The 14,050-nt window shown below is 35.4% G+C and overlaps 1 protein-coding gene and 1 long non-coding RNA gene across 2 annotated transcripts; one reads left to right on the top strand and one right to left on the bottom strand.

Moving 5' to 3' along the window:
- Positions 1-6,233: 6,233 nt before the first annotated feature.
- LOC132551048 (bcl-2-related protein A1-like) lies at positions 6,234-9,959 on the bottom strand. Its single transcript, XM_060215149.1, has 2 exons — positions 9,275-9,959; positions 6,234-8,453 (listed from the first exon to the last, which is right to left on the bottom strand). The coding sequence occupies exons 1-2, from the start codon at positions 9,833-9,835 to the stop codon at positions 8,337-8,339; spliced, it is 678 nt and encodes a 225-aa protein (XP_060071132.1). The 5' UTR covers positions 9,836-9,959; the 3' UTR covers positions 6,234-8,336.
- Positions 9,960-10,160: 201 nt separating this feature from the next.
- Positions 10,161-13,187, top strand: LOC132551057 (uncharacterized). Its single transcript, XR_009554237.1, has 2 exons — positions 10,161-10,261; positions 10,905-13,187. It is a non-coding gene; the product is annotated as an uncharacterized LOC132551057 (long non-coding RNA).
- Positions 13,188-14,050: the final 863 nt, after the last annotated feature.

Genomic DNA, 14,050 nt, shown 5'->3' with positions numbered 1-14,050 from the left:
TTCTCCGAACAATTACATAATTACAGAAAATGTTTAGGGACCAATAAAACGTATATAAGTACACTTGTTCGGTCCAGCTTGTGGTTCGTAAACAAACACATGCTCTAATTCCCACAGACAAAACATCGGTACTGTGACGTGTTGGTGGCTAAAAATAGACGTAAAGTAAACATTACAACAAAGTCAAGTGTAATTCAAAACACGTTAAACGAATAAACAATTAGATTATAGTTAATACCAAGTCAAAATCTATTGTGAATTGTGTAAATATGTTGTGACAAGAAGAGTTTAATGTATTGAGAGTCAAGAATACATGAACCGAAAGTCGGAAACATATGGACCGTAGGTCAGGAACACATGAACCGAGAGTCGGGAATACATGGACCGAGAGTTAGGAACACATGAACCGTGAGTCGGGAACACATGGAGCGAGAGTTAGGAACACATGAACCGAGAGTCGGGAACACATGGAGCGAGAGTTAGGAACACATGAACCGAGAGTCGGGAATACATGGACCGAGAGTTAGAAACACATGAACCGAGAGTCGGGAACACATGAACCGAGAGTCGGGAACACATGAACCGGGAGTCGGGAATACATAAACCCTCTTTTATATAATAAGCTGTAAAAATGATAGAGAAACATATTGGTACATTACCCAACATTTGGAAACAAAACAATATTTTGATTGATTTGAACAACATTAACAAAACATGATAATATGAAGGAGGGGTGTCGCTTAAAACCTATCAAATACAATTGTGATAGAGCTTTACCAATTTACATACATGTGGTCTCGGAACAATACGTCATTCTAACATATTTCATTAGTTCAATATATATTGGAATATTGTAAATATTCCATTTCAGCAATTTCACTCAGAAACCGAGAGAGCTAGGTGACGCTGCTATTTCATCAGATCGATCGATGTTGCCTGGCTTGGATATTGCACAAGCTTGAACCAATCATAAAATAAGTGATACAGAAGCTGGAAGCCAGTGACGTCACAACACTCGTGTAGACGTTTTAGTTGTATGTTTTCATTGGCGAAAAGATAATACTAACATGGCAATTTAAAAACTTAACGTTGATCAACCCATGGTAAAACAAACAGGCAAACACCACGAGAAATAACACTTAATATCACAGCGTCAACCCATGGTAAAACAAACAGGCAAACACTACGAGAAATAACACTTAATATCACAGCGTCAACCCATGGTAAAACAAACAGGCAAACACTGAGAAATAATACTTAATATCACAGCGTCAACCCATGGTAAAACAAACAGGCAAACACCACGAGAATTAACACTTAATATCACAGCGTCAACCCATGGTAAAACAATCAGGCAAACACCACGAGAAATAACACTTAATATCACAGCGTCAACCCATGGTAAAACAAACAGGCAAACACCACGAGAATTAACACTTAATATCACAGCGTCAACCCATGGTAAAACAAACAGGCAAACACCACGAGAAATAACACTTAATATCACAGCGTCAACCCATGGTAAAACAAACAGGCAAACACCACGAGAATAACACTTAATATCACAGCGTCAACCCATGGTAAAACAAACAGGCAAACACCACGAGAATTAACACTTAATATCACAGCGTCAACCCATGGTAAAACAATCAGGCAAACACCACGAGAAATAACACTTAATATCACAGCGTCAACCCATGGTAAAACAAACAGGCAAACACCACGAGAATTAACACTTAATATCACAGCGTCAACCCATGGTAAAACAAACAGGCAAACAACACGAGAAATAACACTTAATATCACAGCGTCAACCCATGGTAAAACAAACAGGCAAACACTACGAGAAATAACACTTAATATCACAGCGTCAACCCATGGTAAAACAAACAGGCAAACACTGAGAAATAATACTTAATATCACAGCGTCAACCCATGGTAAAACAAACAGGCAAACACCACGAGAATTAACACTTAATATCACAGCGTCAACCCATGGTAAAACAATCAGGCAAACACCACGAGATATAACACTTAATATCACAGCGTCAACCCATGGTAAAACAAACAGGCAAACACCACGAGAATAACACTTAATATCACAGCGTCAACCCATGGTAAAACAATCAGGCAAACACCACGAGAAATAACACTTAATATCACAGCGTCAACCCATGGTAAAACAATCAGGCAAACACCACGAGATATTAAATTTTTTTATCATGGCGTCAAACTAACACTAGATAATTTTTATATACAGTCGACGTGGGGGAGGGGAGGAGGAGGCGGGGTTACAATCCTAGTCAAGGAGGATTTAAACTGGACCTCGTTATGAGACAAAAGCTAACAAGACTTATTTCCTTCCATATATCGTTTTATAAAATTGCGTTGTTTAAATATCACGATTCAGATATAATTCATACATAACACAATTCTAAAGTGACCTTATCTAAAGTCAGTTGGTAAACATGTCCGATATGTACTTATTTATCAAATTCTTCCGACTGTAGATTGATGCTGAAGTAGATAAAATAAGTAATTTGATAGTTTGACTGTTTTATACAAAGTATATATCGCCTGGTGATTAAACACATATATTCTAGGCAGCGAAGACATTTCAGATAAAATATCGAGGGAAAAGCGTCATCTCACTTCCTTTTCACTTCCTGGTGGAGGGGTTATTCTCTCGATTCTATACACCACATACTGTATAATGTTACAACACGAGATACATAGATATATAAAACACACACAACAAAGCAGGTCAGATAGTATCACAATATACCAGTAAGTTATGCGTTTTCAAAGGCACATTTATATATGGTTACTTAGAAAGTAATTAATCGCCTGTTTTTTCTCTTTGTTCTTATTTGTTTATTTCATTTCATAAACCACAGAATGTGCTGCAGTGTAGTGCCTACACCTTGTTGTAGGGCTTGTTACTGACATTTCGATTTTGTTTAGCATAATATTTATTCATTAAAACGTCGTTATATCTAACACGATGTTATATACTGTATATACTTAATGCCTCGATATAGACACAACTATGTAGGTTGCGACAGTCAGTTAGTATTAGTACCTTAAATCAGAATATTGGTATGACAATACACTGTCGGCCTTGTCAAAGTATGGTAAAAAATCACGTTTATCAAACCTCTCAATTAATATATATAGTTTCAATGAACGTGAAGTTAACACGGGTTTACTGGCCACGTTGCACCCGGCTGGTTGGAACATATTGTTCTGTTTTAATTTTAGTGTTGACTTACTGCACAATAGTGCATAGCTGATGTCATTGACAAAAAATTAGGTCAGGCGTTTTATGTTAATAGTGAAAAACATAAAGAGAATGAAACGGGAGACTATCAATCGATTTCTAAACGGGTAATACATAAACATATACACGTGTGTCAACACGTGAGGCTCTAACACGTGGGTATGATCAGTCTTGTGTTAAAAATGAAACGAGTCTATAAATATTACTTTAGCAACTCCTAGGTAATAGTAAATACTGACATATCATTAGTGTCAGCTCTTGTCAATTTGGCTATATATATATTAGCTGTTTTTTCGGGACCTTAAACAAAGACAAGGTTTCGGCGACATTAATACAACTTTTTATGTCCATCAGTAATAGATTCGTCGAAGTATGCGCTATTAAATAAGATTGGAAATAATAAAGTTTTATTTGACTATTTGTTTGTTTGTCGTCTGTTTGTTTGGTTTACCGACCGATGAACATTCAAGGTCAGTTTGAGGCAGGGGCTCCTTGTAGCCGCTGGTGGCTACCACACTGAACAACACACGGGAGGCAATAAGGTAAAATGTCTTTCTACAGCTACACCAGCGAAGTACGTAAACGGGGAATTCTCTAAATATACATCAAAACCATCATTTTAACCCACGTACACACTCAAGGGAAAGGAACGTCGAACTTCGCACCTCAGGTCTTCACCGGAGTTCACGTAGCCCAGTGCTTTCGGCGTTGCAGTTGAAAGAATGTTTTTCTAAGAATATCAACATACTCTAAAAAAATGGGATTATCATTTAAAACTCAATTGAAATGAGATCATCTCGCTATCAGTTTCATCTGATGAATAACATTGTGCAGTGCTGATGTAATAGACATAAATTTATTTACACTGGGGAAAAAATTTAAATTCTGTTTTGTTGTTTACAAGCATGGGTACATACACGTGAATTTTATCATGTAAACATGTGAATGCTCTTACACGTGGGTATGATCAGTCTTGTGTGAATAATGAAACGAGTCTATAAATATTACTTTAGCAACTCCTATGTAATAGTAAATACTGACATATCATTAGCGTCAGCTCTTGTCAATTTGGCTATATATATAAGCTGTTTTTTCGGGACCTTAAACAAAGACAAGGTTTCGGCGACATTAATATAACTTTTTATGTCCATCAGTAATAGATTCGTCGAAGTATGCGCTATTAAATAAGATTGGAAATAATAAAGTTTTATTTGACTATTTGTTTGTTTGTCGTCTGTTTGTTTGGTTTACCGACTGGTGAACATTCAAGGTCAGTTTGAGGCAGGGGCTCCTTGTAGCCGCTGGTGGCTACCACACTGAACAACACACGGGAGGCAATAAGGTAAAATGTCTTTTTACAGCTACACCAGCGAAGTACGTAAACGGGGAATTCTCTTAATATACATCAAAACCATCATTTTAACCCACGTACACACTCAAGGGAAGGGAACGTCGAACTTCGCACCTCAGGTCTTCACCGGAGTTCACGTAGCCCAGTGCTTTCGGCGTTGCAGCTGAAAGAATGTTTTTCTAAGAATATCAACATACTCTAAAAAAATGGGATTATCATTTAAAACTCAATTGAAATGAGATCGTCTCGCTATCAGTTTTATCTGATGAATAACATTGTGCAGTGCTGATGTAATAGACATAAATATGTTTACACTGGGAAAAAGCAATTTAAATTGTTTTGTTGTTTACAAGCATGGGTAAATACACGTGTATTTTATCGTCTAGACATGTGAATGTTGATCACCCAGTCTTGAACGAGAACAGGCGGAAGGATTTAAAATATTACCTTAAATTATAAGATCTCAGCGAACTGCTTACATAACTATACAAATACAAGACATAAAAGTGAATATCACCTTTCAATACAACTTAAAATGGACGAAGTTCACCGAAATAATAAATTAAACTGCAGCATTGTTATTCTCCTGCTAGGACGACGACAAAGAAATATTCAACATTGATTGCAATGTGTCAGAACCCTGATTAGGATGGTGCAATAACCCCAAAATACATTACTTTCATCTTTCAGGTGTATGATTTCTGAGCTGTGCCAACATTCACTTAACAGTTGAACAAGCTATTGACAAACTGATCACTTTTCTTTAGATGGATATAAAAGCAAAGAAAAAAATGTATTTCTTCCAACAGAATATTGGCCTGATCTTGAAAATAGACTAGATTGCATCATCTAAAACATGTCTTCAAATTACTCTTCAGCCTAAAAGATCTGTGATATCCTTGTGGTATCTTTGTAAATAGTCAGGTTTCTTTTGCTTTTCTGTATCAAAATTTTAGAACTATTTAAATGTCTATCAGATTAACAAAGATATCTTGTTTTCCAATGTATTTCTGCTGTTTGTACATGCTTCACACCAGTAGGTTTAATGATACAGGTCGGATTATTTATGGAGTGTCAGTTTTACTTGGAATGCCACCGATTGAACTCCGACAATAATTTTCACTGGCCACTGGTCAACTCACCAACCTGTAACAACTGGGGCAAGCTAGGTTGGATGTCAAACTTAACATTAATGAGAAGACATCGACATTACACAGAAACTTGGGGACGTGTTTCTTCTTCAGATAAAAAGCAATAAGAAACAAATGGAGTTACAAAGCAGCCTTTTTGTTTAGAAAAATCATGTCAAAATATTTGTATGGTACATTGTAATAACTAGGTAATATTTGGCTTAATGAGTACCTGGAATAAGGCCCTCACTGTTTCAATATCTATCTAGGACAATCATCTCTTAATATACTTCTCCAATCTTTTCCACAACAGCCTTTCTGAGTGATGGACAGGATATATAACAACATAGTTCATTGTTCAGCACCACTGATTTCTACTGGTTTTCTCCATTCTTTATGTCCCAAAAAAATTATGTGTAGGTAGTAAGTCATTATCGTCAAATTAACACTTACAAAAAACATCAACTCTTCATTAAAGTTGTTTTAAAAGTTTTATTTTTTACTTCAAACAATTGATAAATTGTACATTTGCTAAAACATTACCTGGGATATATTGCTGGAGAATTCATAAAAAAATATCATTTAAAATTGTCTGGATCCAAGTATATAAACCAAACCTGCCAAGTATTTGTAGACAACATATTTTTCCATTTACAACTGGTAAATTAGGCTAATTATCATTAAAAAGGTCCCCACTTCAATGTTTAACATGTATTTCCCTGATAGTATATCCCTTCATATTTTAATTCAAATATACAATCAATCATTTTCCTTTATAAATCAGTTCGAGTCAATAACGGAGCCTTATGAAGTAACACTGAATGACCATGAATATGTATGTCATTTTAAAATCAATGGATATACATAATAATGATACCTTAAAAATGTTGAATACAAATGGATAGTTTCTCATATTGAATTTAAATTGGAAAAAAAAGATTCTACAAAACGACCCTTTATACCTGCCAGTGTATTCCAAATTATGAAACCACGCAAAACAATCAGGAATCAATATCCTTTAAACACCAAGGTGTACATCCGCATGGAATCATGTACTGTCCACTAACATTTCTATTGTTCTTACACTGGCCTGTCGTAAAGGTAACCTCAGACCTCGACATAACTATTGCACGTGTCCGCAGATCATATTTTGCCACGATATCTTTGTAACTAAGATATACAAACAATGCTATGACCCAAAGGTCCAGATGATAGAGGTGCATTTTCTTTTAATCTTGTATTCTGTCACCAGGAAAAAAAAACAGGCTAGTTTGTTTCTAACCACAACTTGTGTCACCAACAATATTTGACAAATTAATATACCTTGTTAAGGATGTACTCCTTTGACCGCGAGAAATAATTCAATAATAATTCCAACAGATGTTGGACTTCTGTGTTCTTACACTTTGTTATGTAAAATTGTACTTACAAACTTAAAATGGTGATCTTTAGGACATTTAAAAGAAATTTTGCTTGTGGACTACTTTTTTTTGGACAATGTGATTTGGTTAATAGTGTCAACAGATTAATCATTTCCTGGTAATCTCGAAAATTTCTCTTTTCAAATAAAGTCTTAAAAAATTGATTCAGAAGATGGTCAAATAAAGAATTTCAGTGATTTTGGAACAAAATTTAGTATTGGATTTTACTTCTCAATGGAGTACATCCTTAAGGTACCTCCTTAGACTTTGTAAACAGAAACATGCCATGAAAGATGGCCTTGTTGCTGATCAGCATTAGAGCTGCTATTCTTTAGCATATTTTTTCAATGAAATATTACAGTGCAACATTCAACTGTATGTTCAAAATAACCTACTCTTTTCAAAACTTAGCTAAATGCCATTTTTAAACTTATTGTAAAACAAATATTCACCCCCCTACCCTAAAACATGAATTTCTTCATTAAGACTTCCAAAACTCTCAGATTCTTCTTTCAAATCTGAATCCATCTTCAAATAATTTACACACTCCAATCAAGGAGACCACAAGTTCAAAGGCAAGCAACCTCAACATCAATATATAATTATAAATATCTTTGATCAGACAATCCAATAAAACAAAATTATAGATATGCATATAAATTGTGCATGTATTGAACTAATCAGTGTCTATATTAATATACAAGTCCTTTTTTAAATGGTACACTTGGAAATGTTTTACTGAAAAGATATGAATGTATATAAGTGTGGGACAGCAAGTAAATATGGTATGGTATCTTAGGGGCATTATTAAATGTCATATCTTAACATTTATCGGCGGTAATCTGTAAACCTTCAGTTCAACTACAATTCACAGCTGACAAATGTGGGTATGTTTTAGTCTAAACACATTATTTTCTTTGTTATTCATTATATGAAAAATGTGGAGAGATTAAAAAAGAAGAAAAAAATGAGTAAGTGACATCTCATCAATTAGTGCTATTTTCTATATGTGTGAAGCTAGCTAGTCTTTGAACAAATGGACTCCTTGAGTTTGTATCATTCTCCAACCACACCTCCCACAAACTCCATTCTGCCACCACACCACCAGTCATTCCCAAGATCATTCTTTCATTCTCATGGTGCCTTTATCCTCGTCACCTTGTGGCAACCATGGTAGCTAAAGCTCCGAGACCCATGGCAGTGTACACCAGTCCCTTCCAAAGTTTGTCTTCCATTGCACCCTGCTCAGGAAAATAATCTGCGAAAGCATCCTGAAAATACATAAATTCAAATGTTTATTTCAAACATTCTTGGAAAATGCATCTTGAACAAAAAAAAACACCCTTAAATCATAAGGGAAATTTGTACGAGTGTTTCATCTTGTTAGACAAGTGTTGTTAGGCCGATGACTCAGTGCACGTATTGTAGGAGTGTTGAACTGTAAGGTTTATACACACAGTGTCTACTGCTATGATCAACCCACCCATCACAGTGTTTAGTGTTGGACATTTGCCAGGGGGTTTAAATAGTAGACATTCTGTATAACCACAAACATTTGGTATATGAATGGTTATTGTTCCACATTTCTATTGGTGAATTTGATTAAACTCAAGATCAATATCAAAATTGGCATGGCACCAATGTCTTCCATGTATAAAAATAGCCATGCTCCTTACTAACGAGAAAAAACATTTCCAAGTATTTACCACAAATATTTGGATAAAATCCAAAAATACAGAAAATGATCCCCTGGAGTTTGGTTATTTCAATTGGGCACTTAGATATATCAATTTATCCAAATCTTTGTTTCTAATTTTTTTATTTGACTATTGATTTGAATTGTTAGACAATTCAAGAGCGGTGAATGGAAATCCTGCTCAGCCATACTTATATACAAGATAAAAAGATAAAAATCCTCCGTTATTTGCCTGCTTTTGTTTAAACTTTTAACCGATTCTCAAGGACCAAGTACTCTATATCACAAATAGATGTGGATTTTCAATTTCCTTAATCACATTTTATTAATCGTTCATTTTAAAAGTGTTTCTGTACTGTAAACAAACGAATATATATTCGCATAATTTATTCTTACCCATCCTCCATTATCAAGAATCCATCTCCCCAGTTTGCTTGCAACATATTTCCCAGCATACAAAGCTATTCTTTCATCACAATCCGGAGTGTGAACACGACAATGTAAAGCTAACCGAGATGCGAATGTGTAAACAGCAACAATTCTACCCCAATTAATTTGTCCATCCTCAAATATTTCGTCCACCACAGAAACAAACGTTGGAAAAGCATTCGAATCGTCAACATTTAGTTTATTTACCATTCCTTTGAATGCAATGTCATGTCGGTCTGATAATTCCCTAACAGTTCTGCGCATTGTTTTGCAATATCTATCCATTGGTTTCTTACATTCTTCAAGTCCAAAACTGCTGATAACATCAGCGGCAATAACTTCAGATTCTAGTCTGATTTTTTCCAACGGAGTAGCACTGCCAGGCGTTTGTGTTTGTTGATCTAACTTACTCATATCCTGTCCTAGTCCCTGAAAGCCAGGCATGAGCCCCAGCTGTTTATGAATTTCAGCAAACAAATTTCCTTTAACAGGGTAGTTCGACCCCATTTGAATTCCTTCCGTAGCCATCCTTCTTAAATTATGATCTGAATCGTCCTGAAAAGTTGTCGAACAAAACACGTTCACCGCTCTACAAGCGGTTAGAGAGAGCCTCCCTCAGATACGTCTGTAGTCTAGTCCTACAAGATGGCTACCAAGAGCAGGCTTCGTCTCGATAAAAGCTCATGTGATCGCGTCAGTTTGGTTTGAGCCATTCACAACGCGTGCTGCTCCTTACATATATGGACATCGGAAATACTTCTTTTCTATTTTAAGCCCAGCAACGTCACAGCCCTCAAACTCGATTGGCTAGATATGCGGGATACCCTTTGACCAGGAAAATCCCAAGTGTGAAAAGAGCCGTGAACCAGACAACACAAATTTAACAACGAGGGAAGTGAGGAAGTTATGTGAAGGAAATCCAACTGTTTCAAAGTGAATTCCCAAAAGGAAGTGGTAAGTGTACTTGAGATATCAGAGAGTAAACGAAACAGTAATATTTATATAAAACAAATACTGTAATAAGACGTTACTGTTAGTCCAGCTATTTTATAGCAATAAAACATGGCTGCTGTTTTACAGGATATGGCCCTTCAGGCTCAAAACACACGCATGCCAACGATTTTACCTGACCTATTTACATTTGATATGATATGTTTTCGGTCATGATTGATATTTTTCTGCATGTGAAAACATTTTAAAAAATAAATAACCTAAACTACATTACTGTCTGCTGCACTGTATGTCTACATTTGATCTATACCACTTTGTAGGTAACCGACGATGAGTGATCTAGATCCCATTATTTGTTTTTACTTAACCGTAGGTCTACTACATCGTACTGAATTTCTAGCTGGACTTTGTAATGTTGTGAGTTATGTAAAAATCAATAATGAGAGATCTTCACAATTTCTCTCATTTGCTATATGATCAGGTCAAGTGTAGGTGTATGGGCACTTTATGTACCATAGACTATGGCATAGTAAAAATCATGTTTGTTGAAATTTTCCTCCTTTCTTTTGTCCTTTAAGAGATAAATCAAGTACATACATGTTACTTTGTACTTCAACTAAATTGGAAACAACTGGGTTATTTCCAGAAGTTCACCATGGGTCTCCCATTGGCTGATGAGGACCAGGACAGACAGGGCCATAGTGAAGAAAATGGTCAAGCTCGCCCATTATCAGGGATCGAGTTCAATCAAATTATTTCTGACCGACTACAGAGGACCCATAATGACGGTCGACGAAACTCTCTACCTCCAGGTATCCTGGAACATATTGATGTCAAAAGTGTATGTGGCCAAATACTACGTTTCATGGGTGACGAACACTTTTCTAAAACTTGTGGCCGACACCTAAGGTGTATGGGGGATGAAATTTCTCATCTGTACTGGCTGAAGAAAACTGTGATGGGTTCGCAACAAAATGTATCAGACCAATTGCATGAACACACAATTTCACACAACTCGCATTCATTGCCTGATTTACGAACCATGAAGGTAGAACAAGAAGAAAATTCGAGGAATGGTAATTAAATTTAATATAGCATATGTGATACATTGGTATATGATAAGAGAAGCTAATGCTTCAAGGAATATTTATTTCAAATTATTTAATAGAAATGTTTATAGAGAATATTGTACAGCAAATCATCAGATGATTTCACAGTTTTATATACAGTAAAGTTATAAAAGCTAATGCACAACAGTGATAATTATTCTATTCCAAGTTCTAAGAACTTGAAATAAAATAATCAAATTTATAATGCTTGAATGTTGGCAGAAGGATGTAATGTGTGTGTATTAATAGTTGTCAATACAGTATAGTCTGTGTGTGGTTTTACTGTGTATTACTGGTACAGGTCACAATTAATTTTCTTGCGGGTAACTCCTTATACATATGATAAAGTATATTGTGTAGCCAACCTAAATGAAAATAATTTGTGACCTAGAGATCATTTAATTTTCATGGCTGTCATTAACGCATGTCTCTGTTTATATCTGATTAAATGTATATGTATGAAACATCGTACTTATAGATTACCAGTATCAGTACCACATGATCAGGGATAAACATATGATTACTTACCTGTTACTTACTAGGTGTAAAACTAACATTCCACCCTGTCTTGGATTTTCCTGTTGTTTTTGTCCTTGTTAACTTACTGGTCAGTTATTTTTATCATAACTAGGTTGTTTTGTTTTTCTTTTATTTGAAGTCTGCAATATGAAATATCTATTTCTATTAATGTTAAAGAATACAGCATATTTTTGAATGGTTGTTGATTGTAAATTATAAATTTTTGGATTAGGTTGTTATTATTTTTAATCAAATAGGGCATGAGATTTAAACTCTGTACAGCTTTGGTGTTTTAGACATCTATTTATCTATTTATTAAGTTGCTGATGATATTTAGAATATAATCAAGTATTGATTTCCCCTATAACTGATTATTTATCTTAATACTCACATTTTATATACCCTAAGTTTAGACTTCCGCTCATGATGTAAACTGTCCCAACATAATGACGGGAATTGATTTACGATCAGAGAGGTTTTTTTTTAGATGTACACCTGTTCATTTGAATACCAGAGATGATACAAACATTTATCCTGGAGAAGCCCAGGGTGCTATCATAACTCAGTCATGGGGTGGGCTTATTACTGGACAATAAGATAACATTTGATTGTAATTTAATGTTTGGAATATTTCTTACATGAATTCATTACTGGATAAATGGAGGGGGAAAAAACCATCATCATTTTTGTCAAGTGATGAAGAAGTGTGTTATTAAGATTAAATTGATTTTAAAATGTTGGCTGAAGAACGGTCTAGATAAGGAATATTTATCAGAGAAGGACTGTTTATGCAGATCCTTAATCTAGTGCCATGTTATAGTGTTTGGTGGTACAGAATAATTGTGTTACATAGAGGTGTTAGACTCTTGTTTAGCAGTTATGATACTGAACCACTGTAATAGGTTTAGGATTTTCATGTTGAACCACTGTTATAGGGTTAGAACCTTGTTTAACAGTATGGTACTGAACCACTGTAATAGGGTTAGGACCTTGTTTAACAGTATGATACTGAACCACTGTAATAGGGTTAGAACCTTGTTTAACAGTATGGTACTGAACCACTGTAATAGGGTTAGAACCTTGTTTAACAGTATGGTACTGAACCACTGTAATAGGGTTAGGACCTTGTTTAACAGTATGATACTGAACCACTGTAATAGGATTAGAACCTTGTTTAGCAGTATGATACTGAACCACTGTAATAGGTTTAGGACCTTGTTTAGTAGTGTATGATACTGAACATATGTAATGCTGTAATTACAGATGCTGGTTTTGTTTAATCAATAAAAGCATCTATCATGTTTTGCTGTTTATTGAATTTTGTTATTTTAAACTCTCAGATTGTTGGGGTGTAACATGCTCTTCATCTGTAGCCAATTATCACCAGATGCAAGGCTTTATAAAGTCGTTCTGCATCTGTGGTCTGTCCTCTGTTTGTCCATCTGTCTGTCCGTAAACAATTTTTGTTATCGCTATTTCTTGAGAAGTACTGGATGGATCTTTCTCAAATTACATATGTAGGATCCCCTTGGTCCCTTGTTGTGCCCTTTTTCTTGAAAAGTGAGGGATGGATCTTTATAAAATTTCCTATGTAGTTTCCCCGTGGTCTTAGTTGTGCCCATGAAATTTTAGGGCTGATCAGAAAAAAAAAATGGCCCACAGGCCACATCTTAGATTTTGACTTTGAATGTTTGTTATCGCTATTTCTTGAGAACTACAGCCTACATATTTCTCAAATTTCATGTGTATGCTTTCCTTGGTCCCTAGTTGGGTCTGTTTGAGTTTGGTACTGATCAGTAAAAACAAAATGGCCACCAGGAGGCCATCTTGGATTTTGACGTTGAAAGTTTGTCATCTGGATTACTCGAGAACAACTCTATAGATCTTTCTCAAATTTTTTGTAGATGTTCCTTTAGGTCCTTTGTTGTGTCTGTTTGACTTTGGGACTGATCAGTAAAAACAAAATGGCCACCAGGAGGCCATCTTGGATTTTGACGTTGAAAGTTTGTCATCTCGATTACTCGAGAACAACTCTATAGATCTTTCTCAAATTTTTTGTAGATGTTCCTGTAGGTCCTTTGTTGTGTCTGTTTGAGTTTGGGACTGATCAGAAAAACAAAATGGCCAATAGACATCCATCTTGGATTTTGCCTAGTAAAGATTG

Source organism: Ylistrum balloti, unplaced genomic scaffold, assembly GCF_031769215.1.
Source record: "Ylistrum balloti isolate Yb309-2 unplaced genomic scaffold, AGI_CSIRO_Ybal_v1 Utg370170, whole genome shotgun sequence".
NCBI lineage: Eukaryota > Metazoa > Mollusca > Bivalvia > Pectinida > Pectinidae > Ylistrum > Ylistrum balloti.
This window is presented reverse-complemented; position numbering and strand designations above follow the sequence as displayed.